General features: G+C 45.7%; 2 protein-coding genes across 4 annotated transcripts in view; both read left to right on the top strand.

Moving 5' to 3' along the window:
- Positions 1-27,698, top strand: part of LOC100562195 (zinc finger protein 850-like) — a 90,700-nt gene that overhangs the window by 22,634 nt on the left and 40,368 nt on the right. Inside the window, exon 2 of one of the 3 annotated variants that reach the window (XM_062977013.1) lies at positions 21,615-21,776. The gene's annotated coding sequence lies outside the window, so the exon portion shown is untranslated. Of the gene's footprint in view, positions 1-81; positions 207-21,614; positions 21,777-27,698 lie in introns of those variants that run through there. The other 2 variants (XM_062977012.1, XM_062977014.1) reach the window with 2 other exon arrangements.
- On the top strand, positions 71-22,374 carry LOC134297960 (oocyte zinc finger protein XlCOF6-like). Its single transcript, XM_062977011.1, has 2 exons — positions 71-206; positions 17,012-22,374. The coding sequence occupies exon 2, from the start codon at positions 17,384-17,386 to the stop codon at positions 19,553-19,555; it is 2,172 nt and encodes a 723-aa protein (XP_062833081.1). The 5' UTR covers positions 71-206; positions 17,012-17,383; the 3' UTR covers positions 19,556-22,374.

Raw genomic sequence — 27,698 nt, 5'->3', positions numbered from 1 at the left:
GGCCCGCCTCCTCGCTTCTCTTCTCCTCCCTGGTGGTGACGTCACTCAGCCCCGCCCCCCCCTCTCGGAGCGGCGCCATTTTGGGAGGCTGAGGCGGGAGCGGCGTCGCCTGAGGAGAAAGAAAAGAAGGAAGGAAAGAAAGAAAGAAGCCTCGCTCGGAGGCCGAGGAAGGAAGGAAGGAAGGAAGGAAGGCAGGAGGAGGAGAGGTGAGAGGGGGTGGAGTGGCCCAGGGAGGGAGGGAGAGGGAGGGAGAGGGAGAGCGGGGCCCTCACAGGGCCCTCCCCCGGGGCACGCTCTCCTGACCTTCCGCCCACACGCCCGGTGGCAGGGAGGGCGAGGGGCCTTGGGCGGGGGGGGGGCCTGTCTCTGCGTCCGGAGGGAGGAACCATGGCCAATAATAATAAGAAGAATAATTTTTGTTTCATGTCAGTAGCAACTTTTCCTGCTTCTTAGCAGGGGGTTGGACTAGATGGCCCATGTGGTCTCTTCCAACTCTACGATTCTATGATTCTATGAGTGAGAGAATTGGCCGTCTGCAAGGACGTTGCCCAGGGGACAGTGCCCGGATGTTGTTGACGTTTTTACCATCCTTGTGGGAGGGAGGCTTCTCTCATGTCCCCGCCTGGAGCTGGAGCTGACAGAGGGAGCTCACCCACACTCTCGAACCTGGCAGCCTTCAGGTCAGCAGCCCAACCTTCAAGTCACTTAGTCCACTCCGCCATCGACGCCACAGGTTCTAACTGGATTATGTTTTGGTGCACAAAGGCAGAAGGGGGTTGGAGTAGATGGCCCCAGGGGTCTCTTCCAACCATGTGCATTATGGTATTTATTATTATTATCAACACAACGACGTTGTACGGCACAGCAAACAAGATAGATATGCTGGATTTCGTTTCACAAAACCACAAGTCGAACCCTTCCCAAGTGTCTAGGACTGTGTGATGTATTTTCGGATGATGTGTGCAGATCCCAGTAGGGTGGCCTTTTGCAGTTGGCAGATGGTGATTTTGTCAATGTCTATTGTTTCCAAATGCCGGCTGAGATCCTTTGGCACGGCACCCAGTGTGCCCATCACCACCGGGACCACCTGCACTGGTTTCTGCCAGAGTCTTTGAAGTTCAATCTTGAGGTCCTGAGAGCAGCTGAGTTTTTCCTGTTGTTTTTCATCAATGCGAATGTCACCTGGGATGGCAACATCAATGATCCAAACCTTGTTCTTTTCCACAACTGTGATGTCTGGTGTGTTGTGTTCCAGAACTTTGTGAGTCTGGATTCGGAAGTCCCACAGTATCTTTGCGTGCTCATTTTCCAATACTTTTGCAGGTTTGTGATCCCACCAGTTCTTTGCTGCTGGGAGGTGGTACTTGAGGCATAAGTTCCAGTGAATCATTTGGGCCACATAGTTGTGCCTCTGTTTGTAGTCTGTCTGTGCGATTTTCTTACAGCAGCTGAGGATATGATCCATGGTTTCGTCAGCTTCCTTGCACAGTCTGCATTTTGGGTCATCAGCTGATTTTTCAATCTTGGCCTTAATTGCCTTTGTCCTGATGTCTTGCTCCTGGGCTGCAAGGATCAGGCCTTCTGTCTCCTTCTTCAGGGTCCCATTCATGAGCCAGAGCCAGGTCTTCTCCTTATCAGCTTTTCCTTCAATTTTGTCAAGGAACTTTCCATGCAGTGTTTTGTTGTGCCATCTGTCAGCTCTAGTTTGTAGTGCGGTTTTCTTGTACTGATTTTTTGTCTGCTGTGTTTTGAGGGGTTGGAGTAGATGGCCCCAGGGGTCTCTTCCAACCATGTGTATTATGGTATTTATTATTATTATTATTATTATTATTACTAGCTGTGCCCGGCCACGCGTTGCTGTGGCATTGTCTGGTGGTGTTGGTGAGAAATTGTTGAGGTAGTGGTGGTATTGAATGTCTGTTGTATGGTTGTCTTTATGTTTAGTATGCATTTGGTTGTTTGTGTACTGTGTAAGTGGTGAGGATAGAGGGGGTCTATGTCCCTGTGTAGTATTGTATAGTATTTATACGTTGTCCATGTGTTGTGAATGCTTGGATTGTGTCCCGCTGCATAGTAGAAAGGGTTGGGCTGGATGGCCCTTAGGGGTCTCTCCAAACTCTTGTGCCTGTCCCCTGGGCTGAGTAGGTTGCTAGGAGACCAAGTGGGCGGAACTTAGCCTTGTAACTGGCAGCAATTGGATAAAAACTATTATTCCTCTCCCTGTAATTAGGACTTTATTTTTCTTTTCCTTTTTGTTGTATCAACCTAGAGCCGTGAATGATGGGTTGTGTTGTCAAATTTCGAGGTTGGGGGGCCTGTAGTTTTGTTGTTTTGTCCGCTGCCCTGATGCCATCACTCTTTTATATATATAGATTATTATTATTATTGGGTGGCTGTCTGTCAGGGGTGCTTGGATTATGTTTTGGTGCACAAAGGCATAAGGGGGTTGGAGTAGATGGCCCCAGGGGTCTCTTCCAACCATGTGTATTATGGTATTTTATTATTATTATTATTATTGGGTGGCTGTCTGTCAGGGGTGCTTGGATTATGTTTTGGTGCACAAAGGCAAAAGGGGGTTGGAGTAGATGGCCCCAGGGGTCTCTTCCAACCATGTGTATTATGGTATGTATTTATTATTATTATTATTGGGTGGCTGTCTGTCAGGGGGGCTTGGATTATGTTTTGGTGCACAAAGGCAAAAGGGGGTTGGAGTAGATGGCCCAAGGGGTCTCTTCCAACCATGTGTATTATGGTATTTTATTATTATTATTATTGGGTGGCTGTCTGTCAGGGGGGCTTGGATTATGTTTTGGTGCACAAAGGCAAAAGGGGGTTGGAGTAGATGGCCCAAGGGGTCTCTTCCAACCATGTGTATTACGGTATTTTATTATTATTATTATTATTATTATTATTGGGTGGCTGTCTGTCAGGGGTGCTTGGATTATGTTTTGGTGCACAAAGGCAAAAGGGGGTTGGAGTAGATGGCCCCAGGGGTCTCTTCCAACCATGTGTATTATGGTATTTTTATTATTATTATTATTGGGTGGCTGTCTGTCAGGGGTGCTTGGATTATGTTTTGGTGCACAAAGGCAAAAGGGGGGTGGAGTAGATGGCCCCAGGGGTCTCTTCCAACCATGTGTATTATGGTATTTTGTTATTATTACAGTAGAGTCTCACTTATCCAACATAAACGGGCCGGCAGAACGTTGGATAAGCGAATATGTTGGATAATAAGGAGAGATTAAGGAGAAGCCTATTAAACATCAAATTAGGTTATGATTTTACAAATTAAGCACCAAAACATCATGTTAGACAACAAATTTGGCAGAAAAAGTAGTTCAATACACAGTAATGCTATGTAGTAATTACTGTATTTATGAATTTAGCACCAAAGTATCACGATATATTGAAAACATTGACTACAAAAATGCGTTGGATAATCCAGAACGTTGGATAAGTGAGACTCTACTGTATTTGAAACACAACAAGATGAGTCCACAGCAGACATTCTGCTGGCTGTTGACTTGGATCACATGTCGGACCCTTCCCAAATGTCTAGGACTGTGTGATATATCGGTGAATAATGCGAGCATAATCCAGTAAGGTGGCCTTCTGCAGATGGTAGTTTTGTCAGCACCAATTGTGTTTAAGTGCAGGCCAAGGCCTTTAGGCACTGCACCCAGTGTGCCGATCACCACTGGGACCATCTTGACTGGCTTGTACCAGAGTCTTTGTAGTTTGATCTTTAAATCCTCATATCATGTCCACTTTTCAACGTTTCTCCTCAATCCTGCCATCATCTGGAATTGCGACATCGACAATCCATACTTTGTCTTTTAACACGGTTGTGAGGTCAGGAGTATTGTGCTCCAAAACCCTTGTCTGTCTGAATTCGGAAGTCCCAGAGTAGCTTGACATGCTCATTCTCTGTAACTTTTTCCAGCTTGTGATCCCACCAGTTCTTTGTCGCAGGCAGATGGTATTTGTGGCACAAGTTCCAATGAATCATTTGAGCAACGGTGTTATGCCTCTGCTTGTAGTCTGTCTGTGCGATCTTCTTGCAGCAGCTGAGGATGGGATCTATTGTTTCATCTTCTTCCTTGCAGAGTCTATATTTGAGATCTGTCGTCGACTTTTCAATTTTGGCTTTGATGGCATTGGTTCTAATGGCTTGTTCGTGGGCTGCCAGAATCAGGCCCTCCGTCTCCTTTTTCAAAGTCCCATTTGTGAGCCACAGCCATGTTTTTTCTTTGTCAATTTGACTCTTGATTTTTCCTAGGAACTGTCCGTGGAGAGCCTTCTTTTGCCAATGTTCTCTTCTGCTCTGGATTGTGTTTTTACGGTATTTACTCTTTGTATTTTGAACTTGAAGCAGTTTACTACTCTTGACTTCCCTCAATGTTGGTTCTTGGCTGCCTTTCCCATCATCTGCCAGGGCATCTTTCTCTTCCTCTACCATTTGTTTCCCTTGCAAAGCCCTCTTTCTGCCTCCTGGTTTTCTGGGCAGGTCAAGTCTGTCGACATCACTACGCGGGTGTCATGAGTAGTGGATTGTCATCAGTTTTCTTGTCTTTCTGTCCAGATCATCTAGCTCTGCTTGTGTCCAGTTCACAATTCCAGCCGTGTATCTAATGACGGGGATGGCCCAGGTGTTTAGAGCCTTGATAGTATTTCCGCCATTTAATTTGCTCTTCAAAAGCTGACTCTCTGGATATATTGTCTAGGCCGAACTCCATACTGATGACAGTGCTAAAGATTCTGACTGTGTTGGTCAGTGATTGGATTTCTGTTTTTGATTTTCCGTAAAGCTTTAGATCATCCAAGTGGGAAATTTTTGGTGAATTTCTTGCTGTTTGGTAGCCCAGGTTTGTTTTCTGTAGAATTACTGACAGAGGGACCATTGCAATGATGAACAGCAGTGGTGACAGTGAGTCGCCCTGGAAAATTCCTCTCCTGATGTTAACAGTTCCATAGCTTTCGTTGCCCACAAACAACCTGGTTTTCCATTGTTTCATTGCTTTTTTGGTGAACTTTCTAATGTTTTCACAAATCCCGATGACATCTAGACATTTTATGATCCAACAATGTGGCAATGAGTCAAATGCTTTTGTGTAATCAATCCAACTTGTATATAGGTTTGTTTTGCGGCTTTTGCAAGTCTCCAGTATCATTTTGTCAATCAGAAGCTGATCTTTTGTGCCTCTACTTCTTCGTTTCGTTTCTAGAAATGGCAGTTTCCCTTCCTTTTCTTTTTCCATGGTGAATTGGATGTTTGGGTGGATGCTGTTGAGGTGGTCCAGGAACTTGCTGAGTTCTTCTCCATGGCTCCAAATGGTGAAGGTGTCATCAACATACCTGAACCATATAGTTGGCTTTTTTGGTGCTGTTTCCAGGGCTTGTTTTCAAAGTCTTCCCTGTAGAAATTTGCTACTACTGGGCTGAGAGGGCTCCCCATGGCCACTCCATCTTTCTGTTCATAGAATTCATTGTCCCACTGAAAGTAGCTTGTGAGGCAATGGTGAAAGAGAGCGGTGATGTCTTCTGGGAAGTTTTGATTAGTGCGAAGGTGTCCGATATTACGTTACCATGTATTGAAAAAGCAGTTCAATACAGGGTAACATAGTGTAGCAATTACTGCATTTACAAATTTAGCAACAAAACATTGCAATGTATTGAAAACATTGACTACAAAAACATTGACTACTAAAAGGCAGACTGCGTTGGATAATACAGAAGGTTGGGTAAGTGAGACTCTACTGTATTATTCTCTGAAACCCAACTAGACATTCTTCCGAAGCATTGAGCCATGTCCGGAAAACACACAGCAACCCCACTGGGCCATGGCAATTGAGGTGAGTCAGTTTGCATTCATTCCCAGGTCCACCTTTTTTCCTTCTGCTGGACAAAGGACAAGGAAAAAAAAGAGAAGAGGGCAAAGGAGAAAGATTGACAGGAGAATGGCATTGTGGGTGGAGCTGTGCTTGTCTTTGCATCCCATCCTGGGGCTCAGCCGAGGGAGTGAATGGCCCAGAGGGACTTGGTTCAGCAGAGACTCCTTTTGTGAACATCCCATCAAGCCTCAGTGGTGGTTTGAATTAGACGGTGGAGAGGCAGGTCTTGGTTGGCAGCAGGATTGCTTTGATGGCAGGAGGCAGACGTGAAAGGCAGCCCCGTAATCGTTGTGTCCCTCAGGATATGGCACATCCTGGTAATTCCAGGAAACCCTTGATCCAGTGAATGACACCTTTTAATACTGGAAAGAGCCGTTCCTTTATGCCTGCCTGCCTTCCGTTCCTTTGGCCACATTTGTGTTCAGCCCAATGAAACCAAAGTGATGCTCCAGTATTAATAATAACAACTCTAATCATAACCTTGCTTTTGTCTTAGGCGATCCCTCGTAGTTCGAGGATGATTGCCTTCCACCTTGGAGGTGTGTCCGTAGATGGCTGAAGAGACCTATTCTTGATCTGCATGTCCTGCAGTGAGGACATCAGTTTTCAGGTGGAAGGCGGTCCCGGTCGGGGTTGGCTTGACGCTCCTTCCTCTTGGCACGTTTCTCCCTTAAGCCTGCCATTCGTGCCTCTTCAAACTCCGCAGCACTGCTGGTCACAGCTGACCTCCAATTAGAGCGCTCAAGGGCCAGGGCTTCCCAGTTCTCAGTGTCTATGCCACAGTTTTTAAGGTTGGCTTTAAGCCCATCTTTAAATCTCTTTTCCTGCCCACCAACATTACGTTTCCCATTCTTGAGTTCGGAGTAGAGTAGCTGCTTTGGGAGACGGTGATCGGGCATTTGGACAACGTGGCCAGTCCAGCGGAGTTGATGGCGTAGGAGCATTGCTTCAATGCTGGTGGTCTTTGCTTCCTCAAGCACACTGACATTTGTCCGCCTGTCTTCCCAAGAGATTTGCAGGATTTTCCTGAGGCAACGCTGATGGAAACGCTCCAGGAGTTTGGTGTGATGTCTGTAGACCGTCCACGTTTCGCAGGCGTAGAGCAGGGTTGGGAGGGGAATGGCTTTATAAACAAGCACCTTGGTATCTCTACGGATGTCCTGGTCATCAAACACTCTCTGCTTCATACGGAAAAATGCTGCACTTGCAGAGCTCAGGCGGTGTTGTATTTCAGTGTCAATGTTGACTTTTGTGGAGAGGTGGCTGCCAAGGTAGCGGAAATGGTCAACGTTTTCTAATGTTACACCATTAAGCTGTATTGGCAGCCTTGGTTCTAACGGGAGCCCAATACAGAGAGCGGTCAACCCTCCTGTTTAAGGAGCTCCACTGGCTGCCGCTCATTTTCCGGACCCAATTCAAAGTGCTGGTGATCACCTATAAAGCTCAGAACGGTTTGGGACCCATCTACCTTCGGGATTGTCTCTCCCCCTACGAACCTGTACGGTCTCTTCGGTCATCGGGGGAGGCCCTCCTCTCGCTTCCGCCAGCGTCACAAGTGCGGTTGGTGGGGACGAGGGACAGGGCCTTCTCTGTAGTCCCCCCCCCCCCCCGGTTATGGAATTCGCTGCCTAGGGAGATCAGGCAAGCCCCCACCTTGATGGCATTTCAGAAGAGTCTGAAAACCTGGCTTTTCACCCAGGCCTTTGGTTAAGATCATCTTTTTTCCATCACAATTATTATGCTCCTCGACCTTTTGCACTGGTCGCTCTTCCCGATTCCTGATTGATTGATATTACTCAGGACTCCTCCCTGCCGTACCTAATGTGCCCTTAAATGATTCTAATGCACTTTATTTATGAATTTGTTACCCATAATGTGCACCGTACACTTTGCTTATCCACTATTGCAACCTCATTGTTTTTAACCTGATGTTTTAATTCTGTGTTGTGGTTTTAACTTATAGTGTATATTTTTTATTGGTTTTTGTTTTTGTCCTGATGTTTTATATTTTATCATTGTTTGTATTTTGATTTTGCTGTAAGGCGCCCCGAGTCCCCTTCGGGGGAGATGGAGGCGGGATATAAATAAACTACTAGAATCATAGAATCATAGAATCATAGAATAGTAGAGTTGGAAGAGACCTCAAGGGCCATCTAGTCCAACCCCCCGCTAAGAAGCAGGAAATCGCATTCAAAGCACCCCCGACAGATGGCCATCCAGCCTCTGCTTAAAAGCCTCCAAAGAAGGAGCCTCCACCACGGCCCAGGGGAGAGAGTTCCACTGCCGAACAGCCCTCACAGTGAGGAAGTTCTTCCTGATGTTCAGGTGGAATCTCCTTTCCTGTAGTTTGAAGCCATTGTTCCGTGTCCTAGTCTGCAGGGCAGCAGAAAACAAGCTTGCTCCCTCCTCCCTATGACTTCCCCTCACATATTTGTACATGGCTATCATGTCTCCTCTCAGCCTTCTCTTCTGCAGGCTAAACATGCCCAGCTCTTTAAGCCTCTCCTCATAGGGCTTGTTCTCCAGACCCTTAATCATTTTAGTTGCCCTCCTCTGGACGCTTTCCAGCTTGTCAGCATCTCCCTTCATCTGCGGTGCCCAAAACTGGACACAGTATTCCAGGTGTGGTCTGACCAAGGCAGAATAGAGGGGGAGCATGACTTCCCTGGATCTAGACGTTATTCCCCTATTGATGCAGGCCAAAATCCCATTGGCTTTTTTAGCTGCCGCATCACATTGTAGGCTCATGTTTAACTTGTTGTCCACGAGGACTCCAAGATCTTTTTCGCACACACTGCTGTCAAGCCAGGCATCCCCCATTCTGTATCTTTGATTTCCATTTTTTCTGCCGAAGTGAAGTATCTTGCATTTGTCCCTGTTGAACTTCATTTTGTTAGTTTCGGCCCATCTCTCTAGTCTGTCAAGATCGTTTTGAATTCTGCTCCTGTCTTCTGGAGTGTTAGCTATCCCTCCGAGTTTGGTGTCATCTGCAAACTTGATGATCGTGCCTTCTAACCCTTCGTCTAAGTCGTTAATAAAGATGTTGAACAGAACCGGGCCCAGGACGGAGCCCTGCGGCACTCCACTTGTCACTTCTTTCCATGATGAAGACGACGCATTGGTGAGCACCCTTTGGGTTCGTTCGCTTAGCCAATTACAGATCCACCTCACCGTAGTTTTGTCTAGCCCACATTTTACTAGTTTGTTTGCCAGAAGGTCGTGGGGGACTTTGTCGAAGGCCTTACTGAAATCTAGATATGCTACATCCACGGCATTCCCTGTATCGACCCAACTCGTAACTCTATCGAAAAAAGAGATCAGATTAGTCTGGCATGACTTGTTTTTGGTAAATCCGTGTTGACTATTAGCAATGACCGCATTTGTTTCTAAGTGTTCGCAGACCACTTCCTTAATGATCTTTTCCAGAATCTTGCCTGGTATTGATGTGAGGCTGACCGGACGGTAATTGTTTGGGTCGTTCTTTTTTCCCTTCTTGAAGATAGGGACCACATTCGCCCTCCTCCAATCTGCTGGGACTTCTCCTGTTCTCCAAGAACTCTCGAAGATGATTGCCAGTGGTTCTGAAATAACTTCCGCTAGTTCCTTCAATACTCTTGGGTGTAGCTGATCTGGCCCTGGGGACTTGAATTCGTTTAGAGTGGCCAGGTGTTCCTGGACAACTTGTTTCCCTATTTGGGGTTGGATTTCCCCCAATCCTTCGTCCATTCCATGTTGCTGAGGTTGAAGATGGCTTTCTTTTTGTGAGAAGACCGAGGCAAAGAAGGCATTAAGCAGTTCTGCCTTTTCCCTATCCCCTGTCACCATCACCCCATCTACTCCTTGCAGTGGCCCTATCGCCTCCTTTTTCTTCCTTTTTCTACCAACATAAGCAAAAAAACCTTTTTTGTTGTTTTTTATGTCCCTGGCAAGCCTGAGCTCATTTTGCGCTTTAGCCTTGCGAACCTTTTCCCTACAGGAGTTGGCTATACGTTTGAATTCTTCTTTGGTGATTTCTCCCCTTTTCCACTTCTTGTGCATGTCACTTTTGAGCTTTAGCTCAGTTAGAAGTTCTTTGGACATCCATTCTGGCTTCTTTGCACTTGTCTTATTTTTCTTCTTTGTTGGCACTGTTTGCATTTGCGCCTTGAGTATTTCACTTTTGAAAAACTCCCATCCATCCTTAACTCCCTTGTTTTTTAATATCGGCGTCCATGGAATGCCGCTCAGTAATTCCTTCATTTTTTGGAAGTCAGCTCTCTTAAAGTCCAGAAAGCGTGTTTGACTTGTCTTAGTTTCAGCATTCCTTTGTATTGCAAACTGCAGGAGCACATGGTCACTTGCCCCTAAGGATCCAACCACTTCAACTGTATTGATCAGGTCTTCCACATTTGTTAAGATTAGATCAAGAGTTGCTGATCCCCTTGTTGCCTCTTCTACCTTCTGGACCATAAAATTATCTGCAAGGCAAGTGAGGAATTTGTTGGACTTTGTACTCTTGGCTGAGTTTGTTTTCCAGCAGATATCGGGATAATTGAAATCGCCCATGACTACTATATCTCTTCTTTGTGCCTGTTTGGTCAGCTGTTGACAGAAGGCTTCATCAAGTCCTTCATCCTGACTCGGAGGTCTGTAGTAGACACCCACGACAAGATCTTTTTGAGTCCCGGTTCCCTTGATTCTTATCCAGATGCTTTCAAGCTGGTTTCCCGGATTACAGTCTTGCATTTCTTCTGCAACGTAACTGTTTTTGACATATAAAGCTACTCCCCCTCCTCTCCCCTTTGTTCTATTTCTGTGAAAGAGGTTATAGCCCTCAAAGGTTAAATTCCAGTGATGGGAGTCATCCCACCAGGTTTCAGTGATGCCTATGACATCGTATGTGTGGTGCTGTGCTAGGAGTTGGAGTTCGTTTTGCTTATTTCCCATGCTCTGAGCATTAGTGTAAAGACATGTAAGCCCCTGTGACCTCCCCTCGAACTGTTTATTTGGGATTATTGTGCTCTCTGTACTTGGTCCTTGCTGTGTTTGTGCAGCCCTCCGTTTAGCCTTACGGCGGTTCCCTGTGGTCGTGGGTAATATAGTGTTCGCCAGGCTGTTGTTCCCCTCCCCCAGTGGATTTAGTTTAAAGTGCGCCTGATGAGGTTTGTGAGTCTGTGTGCAAAAAGATGTTTTCCTACTTGTGTGAGATGCACCCCATCGCTTGCCAGTAGTCCATCCTCTTGGAAGAGTAGACCATGGTCAAGGAAGCCAAAATGCTCCTCTTGACACCATTTTCTGAGCCAGTTATTGACCTGTACTATTTTTCCGGCCCTTGTAGAGCCATGTCCTACAACGGGGAGGAGGGATGAAAAGATCACATGTACATTATACAGTTTTAGCTTTGTTCCCAGAGCTCGAAAATCATTTGTGATCTTTTGAAAAGTATGCCTAGCGGTGTCATTGGTACCTACATGAATCAACATAAGGTGGGGAGGGTGATGGGGCTTTAGGAGCCTGCTGAGCCTCTGAGTGATATGGTGTATTTTTGCCCCCGGGAGGCAGCATGTTTCTCGAGCCATCCCATCCGGTCTGGAAATGATGGCTTCCGTTCCTCTAAGGAGGGAGTCACCTACTACCAAGACCTGTTTCCTTTGAGGATTGACAGGGTCCCTTTTGTGCAAGACAGTGTGTATGTCCCCTGAAGAGTGTTCCTGTTGAAGTGAATCATGTAGGTGTAAAGTGTTGTCCTCCTCCTCAACATCCCCAGTGCATTCATCAATGACAATCCATTGAGATACGTCCGAGAGCCCATTACTCTCCCAAGGATGTTCCTGTTGCTCCTGGTCTATGATTGGGGATGGAGCATTTGCATGATTACATAAGTGTGACTGTGGTGATGCACTGTCCCTGTCAGGGCTATCCCCTGCGCATTGATCCAGGATGGTCCACTGAGTGGTATCTAAGAAACTGTGGTCCTCCACAAGATGTGTTTCCTGATTGTATGTTAATGATGTAAGAATTTCAAATCTGTTGTGTAAATGCAGCTGAGCAGAGGAGTTCTGCGGAGGCTGCCTGGTCCTGCGTCTCCTTCTACTTCTTCTTCTTCTTCTTCTTCTTCTTCTTCTTCTTCTTCTTCTTCTTATTATTATTATTATTATTATTATTATTATTATTATTTCTGGCATTGCAGAGGGGTTAGCTGGTGCCTGTTGGAAGAGCACTTTGGTTTTCTCGATGTTCAGTGAGAGGCCGAGCTTCTCGTATGCTTCTGCGAAGGTGTTTAGAGCGGCTTGTAGGTCTTCTTCTGAATGCGCACAGACTACGTTGTCATCAGCATATTGGAGTTCTATAACAGATGCTGTGGTGACCTTGGTTTTGGCTCGCAGTCTGCTGAGGTTAAATAGCTTGCCATCTGTCCGATAGATGATTTCCACTCCGGTGGGAAGCTTCCCATCAACAAGGTGAAGTATCATAGCGATGAAGATGGAAAATAAGGTGGGGGCAATAACACATCCCTGCTTGACACCTGATTCCACCTTAAATGGGTCACTTTGGGAGCCGTTGCTGTCCAAGACTGTTGCCATCATGTCATCATGGAGGAGCCGCAGGATGTTCACAAATTTGTCAGGGCACCCGATTTTTTGGAGGATGGTCCAGAGAGCGCTGCGATTCACTGTGTCGAATGCCTTTGCAAGGTCAATGAATGCCATGTACAGAGGTTGGTTTTGTTCCCTGCATTTTTCTTGGAGCTGTCGTGCAGTGAAGATCATGTCCACTGTTCCTCTGGAGGGACGGAAGCCATTCTGGGATTCTGGGAGGGTGTCTTCTGAAACAGAGAGAAGGCGGTTTGCAAGGATTCTTGCAAGGATTTTCTCGGCGGAGGTTAGAAGGGAGATACCATGATAGTTCCCGCAGTCTGTTCTGTCCCCTTTCTTGAAAAGGGTGATGATGGTGGCATCCTTGAAGTCTGCTGGGATTTTCTCAGTCATCCACACCTTTTCAATGAGCTGGTGGAGTTGTTGTATCACCTCAGGACCACCCTCTTTGAAGATTTCAGCAGGAATCCCATCAGGTCCGCTGGCTTTGTTGTTTTTTTTGTTGGCTGATGGCATTGCTGACTTCTTCCAAACTAGGCAGTGCTGCAAGCTCATCCCTGGTTTGTTGTTGCGGGATTTGTGAGAGGGTCTCTTCGGCCACATCGGAGCTGCGATTCAGCAGGTTCTGATAGTGCTCTTTCCAACGTAGTGCAATTGATGTTTTGTCCTTCAGAATTTTGGTTCCATCTGATGAGCGTAGGGGCTGTATGCCATGGTTTCTTGGTCCGTAAATGATCTTTGTGGCTTTGAAAAATTCCTGAGCGTCATGGGTATCTGCAAGGTGTTGGATTTCTTCAGCCTTCTTTGTCCACCAGATGTTCTTGAGTTAGCTGTTGGATCTCTTTGTCGTTGTCATCAAACCAGTCTTGATGTTTCTTAGTTAGGTATCCAATGCTTTCTTCGCAGGCTGTGATGATGGAGGTCTTCAGTTTGTTTCAATGTTCCTCAACATTTTCGGGGTGTTCTGTGGGTAGATGATCTTTGAGTGTTGTTTGGAGAAGGGCTCGTTTGGAGGGCTCCTGAAGGGCTTGGGTGTTCATTTTGCACCTTGTTTTTCTTCCTAGGAGTCTGCGCTTGGGGATGATCTTGATAGCCATCGTGGATCGGATTAACCTGTGGTCCGTCCAGCAGTCATCAGCACCTGTCATGGCTCTTGTGAGAAGCACATCGCGGCGGTCTCTGGCACGTGTGATAACATAGTCCAAGAGGTGCCAATGCTTTGACAGAGGGTGCTTCCATGATGTCTTGAGCTTGTTTTTCTGGTGGAAGAGCATGTTGGTGATGACAAGGTTGTGCTCTCCGCATTTGGTGAGAAGCAAGATGCCATTTGAGTTGCTGTTTCCGACCCCGTCCTTTCCTATGATCCCTGGCCACATGTCGGAGTCCCTTCCGACTCTGGCATTAAAGTCCCCCAGGAGGATGATTTTGTCCTCCTTAGGTATCTCCTATAGGATGGTGTCCAGCTGACAGTAAAATTTTTCCTTGTTGTCTTCGTCAGCATCTAGAGTTGGTGCATAGGCGCATATGATGGTTGCCTGTTGGTTTTTGGCAAGGTTAATTCGGAGGGTTGAAAGTCGTTCATTGATGCCGGTGGGTGCTTCAGTCAGGTGCTTCACCAGGTCGTTTCTGATAGCAAAGCCAACTCCGTGTATTCTTCGCTCTTCTTCAGACAGTCCCTTCCAGAAGAAGGTGTAGCCTCCCTTTTCTTCCTTCAGCTGTGCCTCTCCTGCTCTCCGGGTCTCCTGAAGGGCTGCGATGTCGATCTTAAAGTGTCCCAGCTCCCTTGCAATGATAGCAGTCCTGCGTTCGGGGCGTTCGCTGTCAGTGTTATCTAACAGTGTCCGTACGTTCCATGTTCCAAAGTTTATTTCTCTTTTTTGGACGCAGAGTGGTGACCCCTCTGAACGCGGCAGTCCAGTCAGGGTAGGAGAGGCAGACTATGTTTAGGGCACCTTTTCTAGCCCCTTCCCCGTGTGGGGTGAGCAGAGCGCATCCTAAAAAGGGCTGCTCAATCATGGATATAGCTGCCGGACTACTCAACTGCCTCGGTCCTTGAGATAGAACGACTGAGTCCATATCCACCGCCCATGTGCCAGTCTGTGACTCGGGGCTTCCAGATTTCACAGTCCTGCCCCCGTCGCCACTCGCTGATCGCCATGGGACTTTTGTAGGTTTGTTTTTATTTTTGTTGGAAGACGCCTGTGCGTGAGTTTTTTTAATGTGTGGAGATCGGGGCACGGCCGGTCAACACAAAGTCTTCACAGAGTGAGGTTCCAGCAGTGGTGTGTTAACACAACGAGAGTGGCTTCTCAATCTGTTGCAGCCTTCTTCCGCCTTCACTACCGTTGTAACATGTACCATGTTATCCTCCGCCTGCTCCGCCGTTGAGGTCTTTGGGTCTTCGGATTGTGCTTGGTCTGGAGCCTCCCCTGCGGCCACTCCTGGGAGTGCATCACTCCAGTGGTTGTGCCCACAGGTTCATCGGAACACGCAAGCCCCCTCACCACGGCAAGGTGACAATCCATCGAGGGGGAAGACTCTACTGCAGGGGTCCCCAAACTAAGGCCCGGGGGCCGGATACGGCCCTCCAAGGTCATTTACCTGGCCCCCGACCTCAGTTTTAGAATTAGGCTCACCCAAGGTCTGAAATGAAGGCACTCAACAACAACAATTCTACTTAACTTGAGTATTGCATTGGCCAGAAGCAGGCCCACACTTCCCATTGAAATCCTGATAGGTTTACTGTATGTTGGTTAAAATTGTTTTTATTTTTAAATATTGTCTTGTTCTTTCATTTACTAATATTGTGCTATGGTAATTAATATAATATATTATGTATACATATAATATTGATACCAATATTATCATGTAATACAATATAATACGAATAATAATACAATATAATAATATTAATTATATCTTATATATTAAATGTAATATTACTAACAATGTTACAGTATATTGGTATAGTACAATATAATACAGTAGAGTCTCACTTATCCAACATTCGCGTATCCAACATTCTGGATTATCCAATGCATTTTTGTAGTCAATGTTTTCAATACATTGTGATATGTTGGTGCTAAATTCGTAAATACAGTAATTACTACGTAGCATTACTGCGCATTGAACTACTTTTTCTGTCAAATTTGTTGTATAACATGATGTTTTTGGTGTTAATTTGTAAAATCATAACCTAATGTGATGTTTAATAGGCTTCTCTTTAATCTCTCCTTATTATCCAACATATTCGCTTATCCAACGTTCTGCCAGCTTGTTTATGTTGGATAAGTGAGACTCTACTGTAATATATAATGCTAATATTGTGCTATGCTCATAATATAATATATTGTATGTACATAAAACTTGTAAGCCGCTCTGAGTCCCCTTCGGGGTGAGAGAGGGTGGGGTATAAATGTAGAAAGTAAGTAAGTAAATAAATAAATAATTGTTGTTGTTTTTTTGCACTACAAATAAGACATGTGCATAGGAATTTGTTGGTTTTTTTTTCAAATGATAATTCGGCCCCCCAACAGTCTGAGGGACCATGAACCGGCCCTCCACTTAAAAAGTTTGAGGACCCCTGCTCTACTGTATTAGTCTCTGAAACACAACTAGACATTCTTCCAAAGCATTGAGCAATACCCAGAAAACACACAACAACCCCACTGGGCCATGGCAATTGAGGTGGAGTCAGTTTGCATTCATTCCACAGTGAAGATGTGTCCCAGGTCATGGAACCCGTTCAAAAACAGAGAGTTATTGGGACCTCTGGGATACCACTTGAAAAGACATCCAGGGAACATTTCTTTACCCACAGGCTTCAGTTTTCTTAGGATTTCCCTTTGGGAGGCCAGACATATAGGCCCATGTTTTTATATAACACACTGGGGAATGTTGGCTGATCTGCATCCCCCTTTTCAGGCTGTTTTGCACATGCTCAGTAAGGCATTTGAGGTGCTGCTTTTGAGGGAGGATTGCTCAGAGTAGATGCCTGTTCTTCTCCTGGTCAGGATTTATTGCATCGGCCACTGTAAGGACGTTCCTAGGACCCTGTATGAAAGCCTGTTTTGCTCTAGTTCTCCTTCCGCTGCTGAAAATCTTCTCCTGGTACCTATTTGTGTGCTTGAGACCTCGATGTCTGCATTTCTTGATATCATAGAGTCTCGCTTATCCAACCTTCACTCATTCAACATTCTGTATTATCCAACACAGTCTTCCTCCCGCGCAGATCCACAACTGTTTCTCTAGGCAGCAACACACAAGTACAGCCTCGCTCCCAAACAAGTGGCAGGCGTGTTGTAAAACATGAGGTTTTGGTGCTTAATTTGTAAAATCATAGCTAAATTTGACTTTCCCTTCATCCCTCCTTATTATCCAATATTTTCGCATATCCAGTGTTCTGCTGGAGTGTTTATGTTGAATCAGTGAGACTCTGCTGTATTTCCATTTTCAACATAACCCATGAAATGAAAAGGGGAAATCTTGGAGGTAAAGAAGATTTCTGGCTTTCATTCTATATCTTTTGCTTTTTTTCCTGACCAGGGAAATGAGGATTCTATGGAGCCACGTCTTGTGTGCCGTAAGGAAAGAAATAATATAGGAAGAAGAAATCCTCCCAAGGTGAAGATCTTGCTGAATTCTTGACCTCACTTACAGATAAGAAAGGAAAAAAGAAGAGTGAAGTATCTGTATTCTAATGAAACACCGATATCACAGTGGACATGAAGGAGAAAGCATCTAAATACCTGGAGTGTGGAAAGAGTGAGTTACACTCAGAGTTATGGTCTGCAGCGACATGAAAGGACACGCAATGCGGAGAAGCCCTATGAATTCCTGGAGTGTGGAAAGAGCTTTGCGCAGAGTGTAGATCTATGTTCACATCAGAAGACTCACACTGAGGAGAAACATACACGCATGGAGTGTGGAAAGGGCTTTAGTTGCAGTTCAAAACTATGTTTGCAACAAAAGAAACACACTGGAGAGAAACCCTACAAATGCCTGGAATGTGGAAAGAACTTTACTCAGAGTTCAAATCTCCATTTGCATCAAAGGACTCACACTGGAGAGAAACCACATACTTGCCTGGAGTGTGGAAAGAGCTTTGCTTGGAGAGGAAATCTAGATGTACATCAAAGGACTCACACTGGGGAGAAACCCTATACATGCCTGGAGTGTGGAAAGGACTTTACTCAGAGTTCAAGTCTACGTTCACATCAAAGGACTCACACTGGGGAGAAACCCTATATGTGCCTGGAGTGTGGAAAGAGCTTTGCTCAGAGAATACATCTAGATACACATCAAAGGACTCATACTGGTGAGAAACCCTTTAAATGCCTGGAATGTGGACAGAGCTTCACTGATCATGTAAGTCTACGTAACCATCAAAGGATTCACACTGGGGAGAAACCCTATACATGCCTGGAGTGTGGAAAGGACTTTACTCAGAGTTCAAGTCTACGTAAACATCAAAGGACTCACACTGGGGAGAAACCCTATACATGCCTGGAGTGTGGAAAGGACTTTACTCAGAGTTCAAGTCTACGTTTACATCAAAGGATTCACACTGGGGAGAAACCTTATACATGCCTGGAGTGTGGAAAGGACTTTACTCAGAGTTCAAATCTCCATTTGCATCAAAGGACTCACACTGGAGAGAAACCACATACTTGCCTGGAGTGTGGAAAGAGCTTCACTTATAGTGGACATCTACGTAAACATCAGCGGACTCACACTGGGGAGAAACCCTATACATGCCTGGAGTGTGGACAGAGCTTCACTGAGAGTGGAAGTCTACGTAAACATCAAAGGACTCACACTGGGGAGAAACCCTATACATGCCTGGAGTGTGAAAAGAGCTTCACTGAGAGTGGACATCTACGTAAACATCAAAGGACTCACACCGGGGAGAAACCCTATACATGCCTGGAGTGTGGACAGAGTTTCACTGCTAGTGGAAATCTACGTTCACATCAACGGACTCACACTGGGGAGAAACCCTATACATGCCTGGAGTGTGGAAAAACTTTCACTGAGAGTGGAAGTCTGCGTTCACATGAAAGGACTCACATTGGTGAGAAACCCTATACATGCCTGGAGTGTCAAAAGAGTTTCACTGAGCGTGTAAGTCTACGTAAACATCAGCGGACTCACACTGGTGAGAAACCCTATTCATGCTTGGAGTGTGGAAAGGGTTTCACTCAGAGAGGACATCTAGATTCACATCAAAGGACTCACACCGGGGAGAAACCCTATACATGCCTGGAGTGTGGAAAGGGTTTCACTCAGAGAGGACATCTAGATTCACATCAAAGGACTCACACCGGGGAGAAACCCTATACATGCCTGGAGTGTGGAAAGAGCTTCACTGAGAGTGGAAATCTACGTAAACACCAGCGGACTCACACTGGTGAGAAACCCTATACATGCCTGGAGTGTGGACAGAGCTTTGCTCAGAGTGGAAATCTAAATGCACATCAGCAGACTCACATTGGTGAGAAACCCTTTAAATGTCTGGAATGTGGACAGAGCTTCACTTCTAGTGGAAAACTACGTTCACATCAGCGGACACACACTGGGGAGAAACCCTATACATGCCTGGAGTGTGGACAGAGCTTCACTCAGAGTTCAAATCTACGTTCTCATCAATGGACTCATACTGGGGAGAAACCATATACATGCCTGGAGTGTGGACAGAGCTTCACTGAGAGTGGAAGTCTACGTAAACATCAAAGGACTCACACTGGGGAAAAACCCTATACATGCCAGGAGTGTGGAAAGAGCTTCACTTATAGTGGAAGTCTACATTTACATCAAAGGACTCACACGGGGGAGAAACCCTATTCATGCCTTCTGTGTGGACAGAGCTTCACTGCTAGTGGAAGCCTACGTTCCCATCAGCGGATTCACACTGGTGAGAAACCCTATACATGCCTGGAGTGTGGACAGAGCTTCACTCAGAGTTCAAATCTACGTTCTCATCAACGGACTCACACTGGGGAGAAACCCTATACATGCCTTGAGTGTGGAAAGAGCTTCACTCAGAGTTCAAATCTACGTTCTCATCAACGGACTCACACTCGGGAGTAACCCTATACATGCCTGGAGTGTGGAAAGAGCTTTACCAGGAGTTTGAATCTATGTTAGCATCAAAGGACTCACACTGGGGAACAACACTATGCATGCCTGGAGTGTGGAGAGAGCTACACTGAGAGTGGAATTCTATGTAAATATCAAAGGACTCACTCTGGGGAGAAACCCTATACATGCCAGGTGTGTGGGCAGAGCTTTTCTGAGAGTGGAAGTTCATGTTCACATTGTAGGACTCACACGAGGGGAAAAACTTATGAATGTCTTGAATGGAGACAGAGTTTCACTCAGAAGGGATTTCTACATTCACATCATAGGCCTCACACGGGAAAAATCGTATAAGTGCCTGGAGTGTGGACAGAGCTTCACTGAGTTTGGAAGTCTACGCTGTCATCAAAGAACTCTCACTTGGGGAACCGCCATAAATACCTAGATTGTGTACAGAGCTTCAGTCGTGCACATCTACGTTCACATCAAAGGACTCACCAGGGAGAAACCTTATAAATGCATGTTGTGTGAATAGCACCTCTGAGAGTTGAAATCTACAGACACATAGAATTCAGTGGTGTTTGACCCCATAAGGCTCTCTAAAACAAGAGCTTTTCAAAATTTTCATGTTGGTGATGCACTCTTTAAAAAATGACATTTTTATATCTCGGTGCTTCTATAATACTGGCAGGAGATTTTGATGCCAGCATTGGTCCAAATGATGACGCTCTTTATGGCCATTTCAGTGAGCATAGAATCGTAGAATAGTAGAGTTGGAAGAGACCTCATGGGCCATCCAGTCCAACCCCATTCTGCCAAGAAGCAGGAAATCGCATTCAAAGCACCCCCGACAGATGGCCATCCAGCCTTAGCTTAAAAGCCTCCAAAGGAGCCTCCACCACGGCCCGGGGGAAAGAGTTCCACCGCCGAACAGCCCTTCTCACAGTGAGGAAGTTCTTCCTGATGTTCAGGTGGAATCTCCTTCCTTTCCTGTAGTTTGAAGCCCTTGTTCCCTTGCGTCCTAGTCTGCAGGGCAGCAGAAAACAAGCTCCCTCCCTCCTCCCTATGACTTCCCTTCACGTATTTGTACATGGCTCTCATGTCTCCTCTCAGCCTTCTCTTCTGCAGGCTAAACATGCCCAGCTCTTTAAGCCGCTCCTCATAGGGCTTGTTCTCCAGACCCTTGATCATTTTAGTCGCCCTCCTCTGGACGCTTTCCAGCTTGTCAACATCTCCCTTCAATTGTACACAGTGTGATTCCAGGTGTGGTCTGACCAAGGCAGAATAGAATAAGGGGGGGCAGGACTTCCCTGGATCTAGACGCTATTCCCCTATTGATGCAGGCCAGAATCCCATTGGCTTTCTTAGCAGCCGCATCACATTGTTGGCTCATGTTTAACTTGTTGTCCACAAGGACTCCAAGGTCTTTTTCGCACACACTGCTGTCAAGCCAGGCATCCCCCATTCTGTATCTTTGATTTCCATTTTTTCTGCCGAAGTGAAGTATCTTGCATTTGTCCCTGTTGAACTTCATTTTGTTAGTTTCGGCCCATCTCTCTAGTCTGTCAAGATCGTTTTGAATTCTGCTCCTGTCTTCTGGAGTGTTGGCTCTCCCTCCCAGTTTGGTGTCGTCTCTAAACTTGATGATCGTGCCTTCTGACCCTTCGTCTAAGTCGTTAATAAAGATGTTGAACAGAACCGGGCCCAGGACGGAGCCCTGCGGCACTCCACTTGTCACTTCTTTCCATGATGAGGATGACGCATTGGTGAGCACCCTTTGGGTTCGTTCGCTTAGCCAATTGCAGATCCACCTAACCGTAGCTTTGTCTAGCCCACATTTTACTAGTTTGTTTGCCAGAAGGTCGTGGGGGACTTTGTCGAAGGCCTTACTGAAATCCAGGTACGCTACATCCACAGCATTCCCTGTATCGACCCAACTCGTAACTCTGTCGAAAAAAGAGATCAGACTAGTCTGGCATGACTTGTTTTTGGTAAATCCGTGTTGACTATTAGTAATGACTGCATTTGTTTCTAAGTGTTTGCAGACCACTTCCTTAATGATCTTTTCCAGAATCTTGCCTGGTATTGACGTGAGGCTGACCGGACATTGGTAATTGTTTGGGTCGTTCTTTTTTCCCTTCTTGAAGATAGGGACCACATTCGCCCTCCACTGTTCCTCTAGGCAGCAAGGACTGAACTTTTTACGGATTTAACTTCCAACAGTGTTGTTACTGTAAGTTCCTTTTATGCAATTCTATCTTTATTTGTAGTCATGTTGTTAGCAGCCAGTGTTTGTGTAGTCAGTGTTTTCAATATATTGCAATGTTTTGGTGCTAAATTCGTAAATACAGTAATTACTTACTGTGTATTGAACTGCTTCTTCTGTCAATTTGTTGTTGTAAAAAGTAATGTTCTGGTGCTTAATTTGTATAATCATAAGGTAATTTGATGTTTGATAAGATAAATCAAAATGGTCAGTAAGTAAATGGTACCAATATATGGTGGAGCAAATGGAATTTGAAATTATGAATGTGAAACTAAATGTTGTAAAAACTAATAAAAATAGAATAAGAGAAATGGAAGAAAGATGGACAAGGGTAAAAAACTATCATGAATCAATCTGGAGATCAAGCCATAAGAAATAAGATACAAATGTTATTTAGTATATAGGATGGAAATGGATAAAGATAAAGATATAAAGATTGTCTCACAAAGAAACGAATATGTAAAAAGAAAACAATCCTCATGTTGGTGGTGGGAATTGTAAATGTCTTGTATGTCTACGGTATGTATTTTTTGTGTTTTAAATAAAAAAATTGTATTAAAAAATTGATGTTTGAAAAGTTTTTCCTTAATCCCTCCTTTTTTATCCAACATTTTCGCTTATCCAACGTTCTGCCAGCCTGGTTATGTTGGATAAGTGAGACTCTGCTGTAGTTTGACACCATTTCAATTGCTGTGGCTCAATACTATGGAAGCATCAGAGTTGTGATTTTACAAGGCTTTGAGCATTTATCACTTTTTCACGACAACAACCACAACAACAACAGGGGCCAATGTCAGTTGGAAGATCCATGAATCAGGAGGGCGTTGCCAGGAGCGGAAATGTCCTTCCGTAGGATTATCTACGAGGAGGAGAATAATAAGGGAGACTCTCCACTCGGCGTGAGGTTCGTAGACTTAGACCCAGGTCTGTCTGTTCGCTTCTCAGTGTGCTTTGTGTGTCTGTATAAGACCGTTGTATCGGTGTGTGCTTTTTCTGGTTTATTTTTGTAGTTGTGGCAGCCACTCGGGGAGCCGTATAGTTTCCGCATTGTAGATTATGGAATTACTATCCTTCTTTTCTTAATAAAAGCAAGTATTTGCGAAAAGGGGATTTAGAAGGGTCAAAATACCAGAGACCGGAAAGGCAGGTAAACCTGGGGTTCAATGGAAAATCTGGGGTCCTTTGGACATCGTTTTCCTTCTATAGATCAGTCTCAGGGCTCTGGGTTTGATTTTCATGCTTCAGGTATTAAATATATTCCGTGTTTTGATCATCAATTGCTTTTTCGGGGGGGGGGGGGGGCTGGGATATGACTGTAGTTTTCGCTTCCACGCATCTGAATCCAAACTTTCAAGAAAGCTTTAATTTATATTTATCGTGTCAGAAGCGAACCGAGGGTACAGTTGTAATGCATTTTAAGTTTTCAGAACTTGTCCTGATACTAAATGTCCTTTGACCAGAATCTGGCCCCTTGGAGTAAGGCCTCTGGTGTGGCTGTGAGAAGGTGCTCGGTTGTGCCCGTGGCAGGGCTCAGGCCGCATTGCAGTCGGTGGTGGGGTGTGGTTTGGTCTCCTCCACACTCGCACGTCGTGGACTCCACTCTGTGGCCACTTTCTGAAGGCGGTCTCTGCGTCTCGTGGTGCCAGAGCACAGTCTGTTCCGGGCCTTCCTTCCTTCCACGTCGCCCCGTCCTCTGTCCGCCCAGGAGGGAGTCTCTCCTCCCATCTCAGCCATGGATTGAGGTCTCCGGTTTTAGCCTGCCACCTTTGGACTCGTGACTGCTGAGGTGTTCCAGTGATTGTCTCTGTGGATCTTAGGAAATTATTTCTTGATGTCAGGCGTTGGCGTGCTGTATGATATCCGAAGAGGGGATGGGCCAGAGATGTCACTGCCTTGGTCCTTTCATTACTGGCTGCTACTCCCCACGGATATCAGGTGGTGCAATGCCGGCTAAGTAGTATCATTTCTCCAGTGGTGTGGGGTGTAGACATCCTGTGGTGACGCGGCATGTCTCATTCAGAGCTGCATCCACTGTGTTAACGTGGTGAGATGTATTCCACTCTGGGCGTGCATACTCAGGAGCCGAGTAGCCAAGCACAAGGGCAGGTGTCTTCACTGTCTCGGGTTGTGATCTACCTGGTCCAGTCAGCTGTCCTGTGATATTGGTTCTAGCACCCGCTTTTTTCTCGATATTCAACACAGCTGTCCCTCCATATGTGCAGGTGTCATTTTCATGAATGATGATGATGACAATTTTGTTTTGTACCCGCCTCCCTTTCTGCAGGCCAAAATCCCATTGACCTTTTTTGTCAGGACCTGGAAGCTCTTGGCATGAAAGCAGGCTCACAAAGGCCAATCCTTGGACACAGCTTTATTTTCCATCTTACCATAGGCAACAGAAAGACCGTTCTTGGCCGTTCCCGCCAATCCCTGTGTCTATCAATCACCCTGCTGACCCAGGACCCCTCCCACTCTCTACAGTCTCCTAGCCACGTCCCATTCCCACCAAGGGTCCCACGGTTTCTATTCCCCCCATTGCAGACGGCCCTTCCCTGAGATGTGGCCCAGGGGATAAAAGCCTTGTGACTGGAAGGTTGGGTTGCTGACCTGTCACAAAACCACAAGTCGAACCCTTCCCAAGCGTTTAGGACAGTGTGATATCATCATTACAGTAGAGTCTCACTTATCCAACATAAACGGGCCGGCAGAACGTTGGATAAGCAAATATGTTGGATAATAAGGAGAGATGAAGGAGAAGCCTATTAAACATCAAATTAGGCTATGATTTTACAAATTAAGCCCCAAAACATCATGTTATACAACAAATTTGACAGAAAAGTAGTTCAAATATGCAGTATTGCTTCGTAGTAATGACTGTATTTATGAATTTAGCATAAAAAATCATGATATATTGAAAACATTGACTACAAAAATGCGTTGGATAATCCAGAACGTTGGATAAGCGAGTCTCTACTGTATTATTAACATTGAGGCTGGGTGGCCTCCAACAGGGAGGAGGGAACCGTGAGCAGGAACACAGTCTGTACTGGGAAAAAACCCGCTAAAATCAGGACAATAAGTAAAGGGCAACACCCAGGAAACGGGGGGGGGATCCAGGCAGGAAACCGTCAGGGCCAGCAGCTCGCCCTTTCCAACCAAGGATTCCCTCAGGCAGGAAGCAGACAGGCCTTGGAGCTGCAAGGCCATTCAGAGCTATTCACGGTGATTAATTAATTGCCAGGCCAGAGTTCTGTCTCCCTCCCTCCCTCCCTGGGCATCACTCCGCAGGGACATAAACAAACCCTGCTTGCCTCGTTTCCAACAGACCGCACCACCCCTGACGATGCCTGCCACAGATGTGGGCGAAACGCCAGTAGGGAGTGCTGCTGGGACATGGCCAGGCAGCCCAGAAATCTCACAGCCACCCAGGATCCCTCCCTCTCGCCCCCTTCGCCGTGTCTTCCATCATCCAGGACATTTTTTATGAATGTTTTTTTACTAAATATTTTAATGAATATTTTATGATTACTTTGTGTAAATATTTCTGCAAATATTTTGTCTATTTATTGATTATCCCGCTTTTCTCCTCTCCCACGGGTGGGGTTCCAAGCGACGCACAATCGTTAAAAGCAGCAAAAATTATGTAACATTAAAGATATTCAACCAAAAAAATTTAAATAACCAAATAAACACATTACACACTTAATAAGCCATGTACAACAAATGAATGGATAAGGACATTGTGCCAGGCTGGGCCAACGTGGGCCCTCCCTCCCTCCCTCCCTCCCTCGGGGTGTTTTGGACTCCAACTCCCACCATTCCTCACAGGCTCAGGCCCTTTTCTCTTTCCTTTTCCACTGAGGCGGCTGAGGGGGAAAGGAAGAGGCCAGTGGAGGTTGTGGGGAATGGTGGGAGTTGGAGTCCAAAACACCCGGAGGGAGGGAGGGAGGGAGGGAGGGAGGGGAGGGTCACATGGGCCCAGGCCTGCATTAGACCATTGACCGTTCCCTGACCCACAGGACACTGAGGCCATCCATTGAAACAGTTAGGATAGAATCCTCAAAACTCTTTTCGGCAGTGTAAATGCAAACATTTCGGCAAATATTTTAGTGAGCATTTTATTATTAATCTTTGAGAGAATGTTTATATTTCTGCAAATATTTTTATAATGATATGTCTAAATAATAATCATCTTTATTTGTATCCTGCCCCTCTCCCAAAAAGGACTCGGGCCTCCCTCTTGGCATGTTTTTCCCTTCCGCCCTCCATTTGTGCCTCTTCAAATTGCACAGCACTGCTGGTCACAGCTGACCTCCAGTTAGCGCTCTCAAGGGCCAGGGCTTCCCAGTTCTCTCTCGGTGTCTATGCCACCGTTTTTGAGGTTAGATTCAAGCCCATCTTTAAATCTCTTTCTGCCCATCAACCTTCCGTTTCCCGTTCTTGTGTTGGGAGTCTTCTGCTTGTCTTCCCAAGAGATCTGCAGTGGAATCGCTCCGGGAGTTGAGTGTGATGTCTGTAGATTATCTCTGTTTCGCAGGCGCAATGCAGGTTTGGGAGGACAATACTTTGTAAACAAGCCCCCTTGGTCTCCCTATGGATGCCCCAATCCTCAGACACTCTCTGCTTCCATTCGGAAGAATGCTGCACTCACAGAGCTCAGGCGGTGTTGTATTTCAGTGTCGATGTTGATTTTTGTGGAGAGGTGGCTGCCCGAGGAGTACACCATTCAGCTGTATTCCTGGCCTTGCAAAGGGATTGGCTGACGACTGCGGGAAGAGCACTTTGGTTTCCTTGATGTTCAGTGAGAGGCTGAGCTCCTCGTATGCTTGTGGGAAGGTGTTGAGAGTGGCTTGTGGGTCTTCTTCTGAATGCGCACAGACTACGTTGTCATCGGCATATTGAAGTTCTATAACAGATGTTGTTGTGACCTTGGTTTTGGCTTTGAGTGTGCTGAGGTTAAATCTATCCGATAGATGATTTTCATTGACACGGCATCTTGTTGATGGGAAGTTTCTCACCAGATTGGAAATCACTCTGGTGGGAAGCTTCGCATTAACAAGGTACCGTGTCAACGAAAATACAGTATACACAGCCAACACAGATCAACGAATCGTAATACAAAAACAAAAGCAGCCATAAAAATATGAAATTATATTTTATCTTTTTTGTAACATTCTTTTAATTGATAATATTGCAGCCATGTAATGTTTTTATAATCATTTTGAATCTCCTCCCATGCTTTCATAGAGGATGCATCTGTCTCTGTTTTTTAATAACTTCATTGTATGTTGGCCATTTTTGCCAGCCAAGTGATTGACGCTGAGTTGCTTCTAGAGGTGAAAACCAGAGTGGGGTTTTTTCATATAGGAATCTCTTATATTTTTACCAGGTTGCATTTAAGGCCGATCTGATAAAATGATTTCCAAATTGTTTATCTGTTTTAACTTTTTCATACCACAAATAACCATGCCAACCCCAGCGCAAATCATGTCCTTCTATTGTTAATATTTTGGTGTTTTTCTAGTTTTACCCAATCTATACAGGTTTATTATTTACTTACTTATAATAATAATAATAATAATAATAATAATAATAATACTTGTTACTTATTTGCTCTACTTCTGCCCCGCCTTGCTCTCTCTCTCTCTACCCCGCAGGGGACTCAAGTCGGCTTACACAGAACATACACAATTTGAATAATTAAATTAGATTAGATCAGATGTGGGTGTGTTTGGCGGGGACGAGAGAGAGGCAGGGCCTTCTTTCTCAGTGATGCCCCCCCCCCCCCCGGCTATGGAACCCCCTCCCTGGCGAGATGGGATCAGCTCCCTCCCTCCCCCCCCTCCCGTCCTTCAGAAAGAGGGTCAAGGCCTGGCTGTGGGACCCAGC

This window comes from Anolis carolinensis, chromosome 3 (assembly GCF_035594765.1).
Source record: "Anolis carolinensis isolate JA03-04 chromosome 3, rAnoCar3.1.pri, whole genome shotgun sequence".
Classification (NCBI taxonomy): domain Eukaryota; kingdom Metazoa; phylum Chordata; class Lepidosauria; order Squamata; family Dactyloidae; genus Anolis; species Anolis carolinensis.
This window is presented reverse-complemented; position numbering and strand designations above follow the sequence as displayed.

What these genes read in the sequence shown, in the direction of transcription:
- LOC134297960 (XM_062977011.1), top strand. Translation starts at nt 17,384, where the DNA reads ATGGAGTGTGGAAAGGGCTTTAGTTGCAGTTCAAAACTATGTTTGCAA.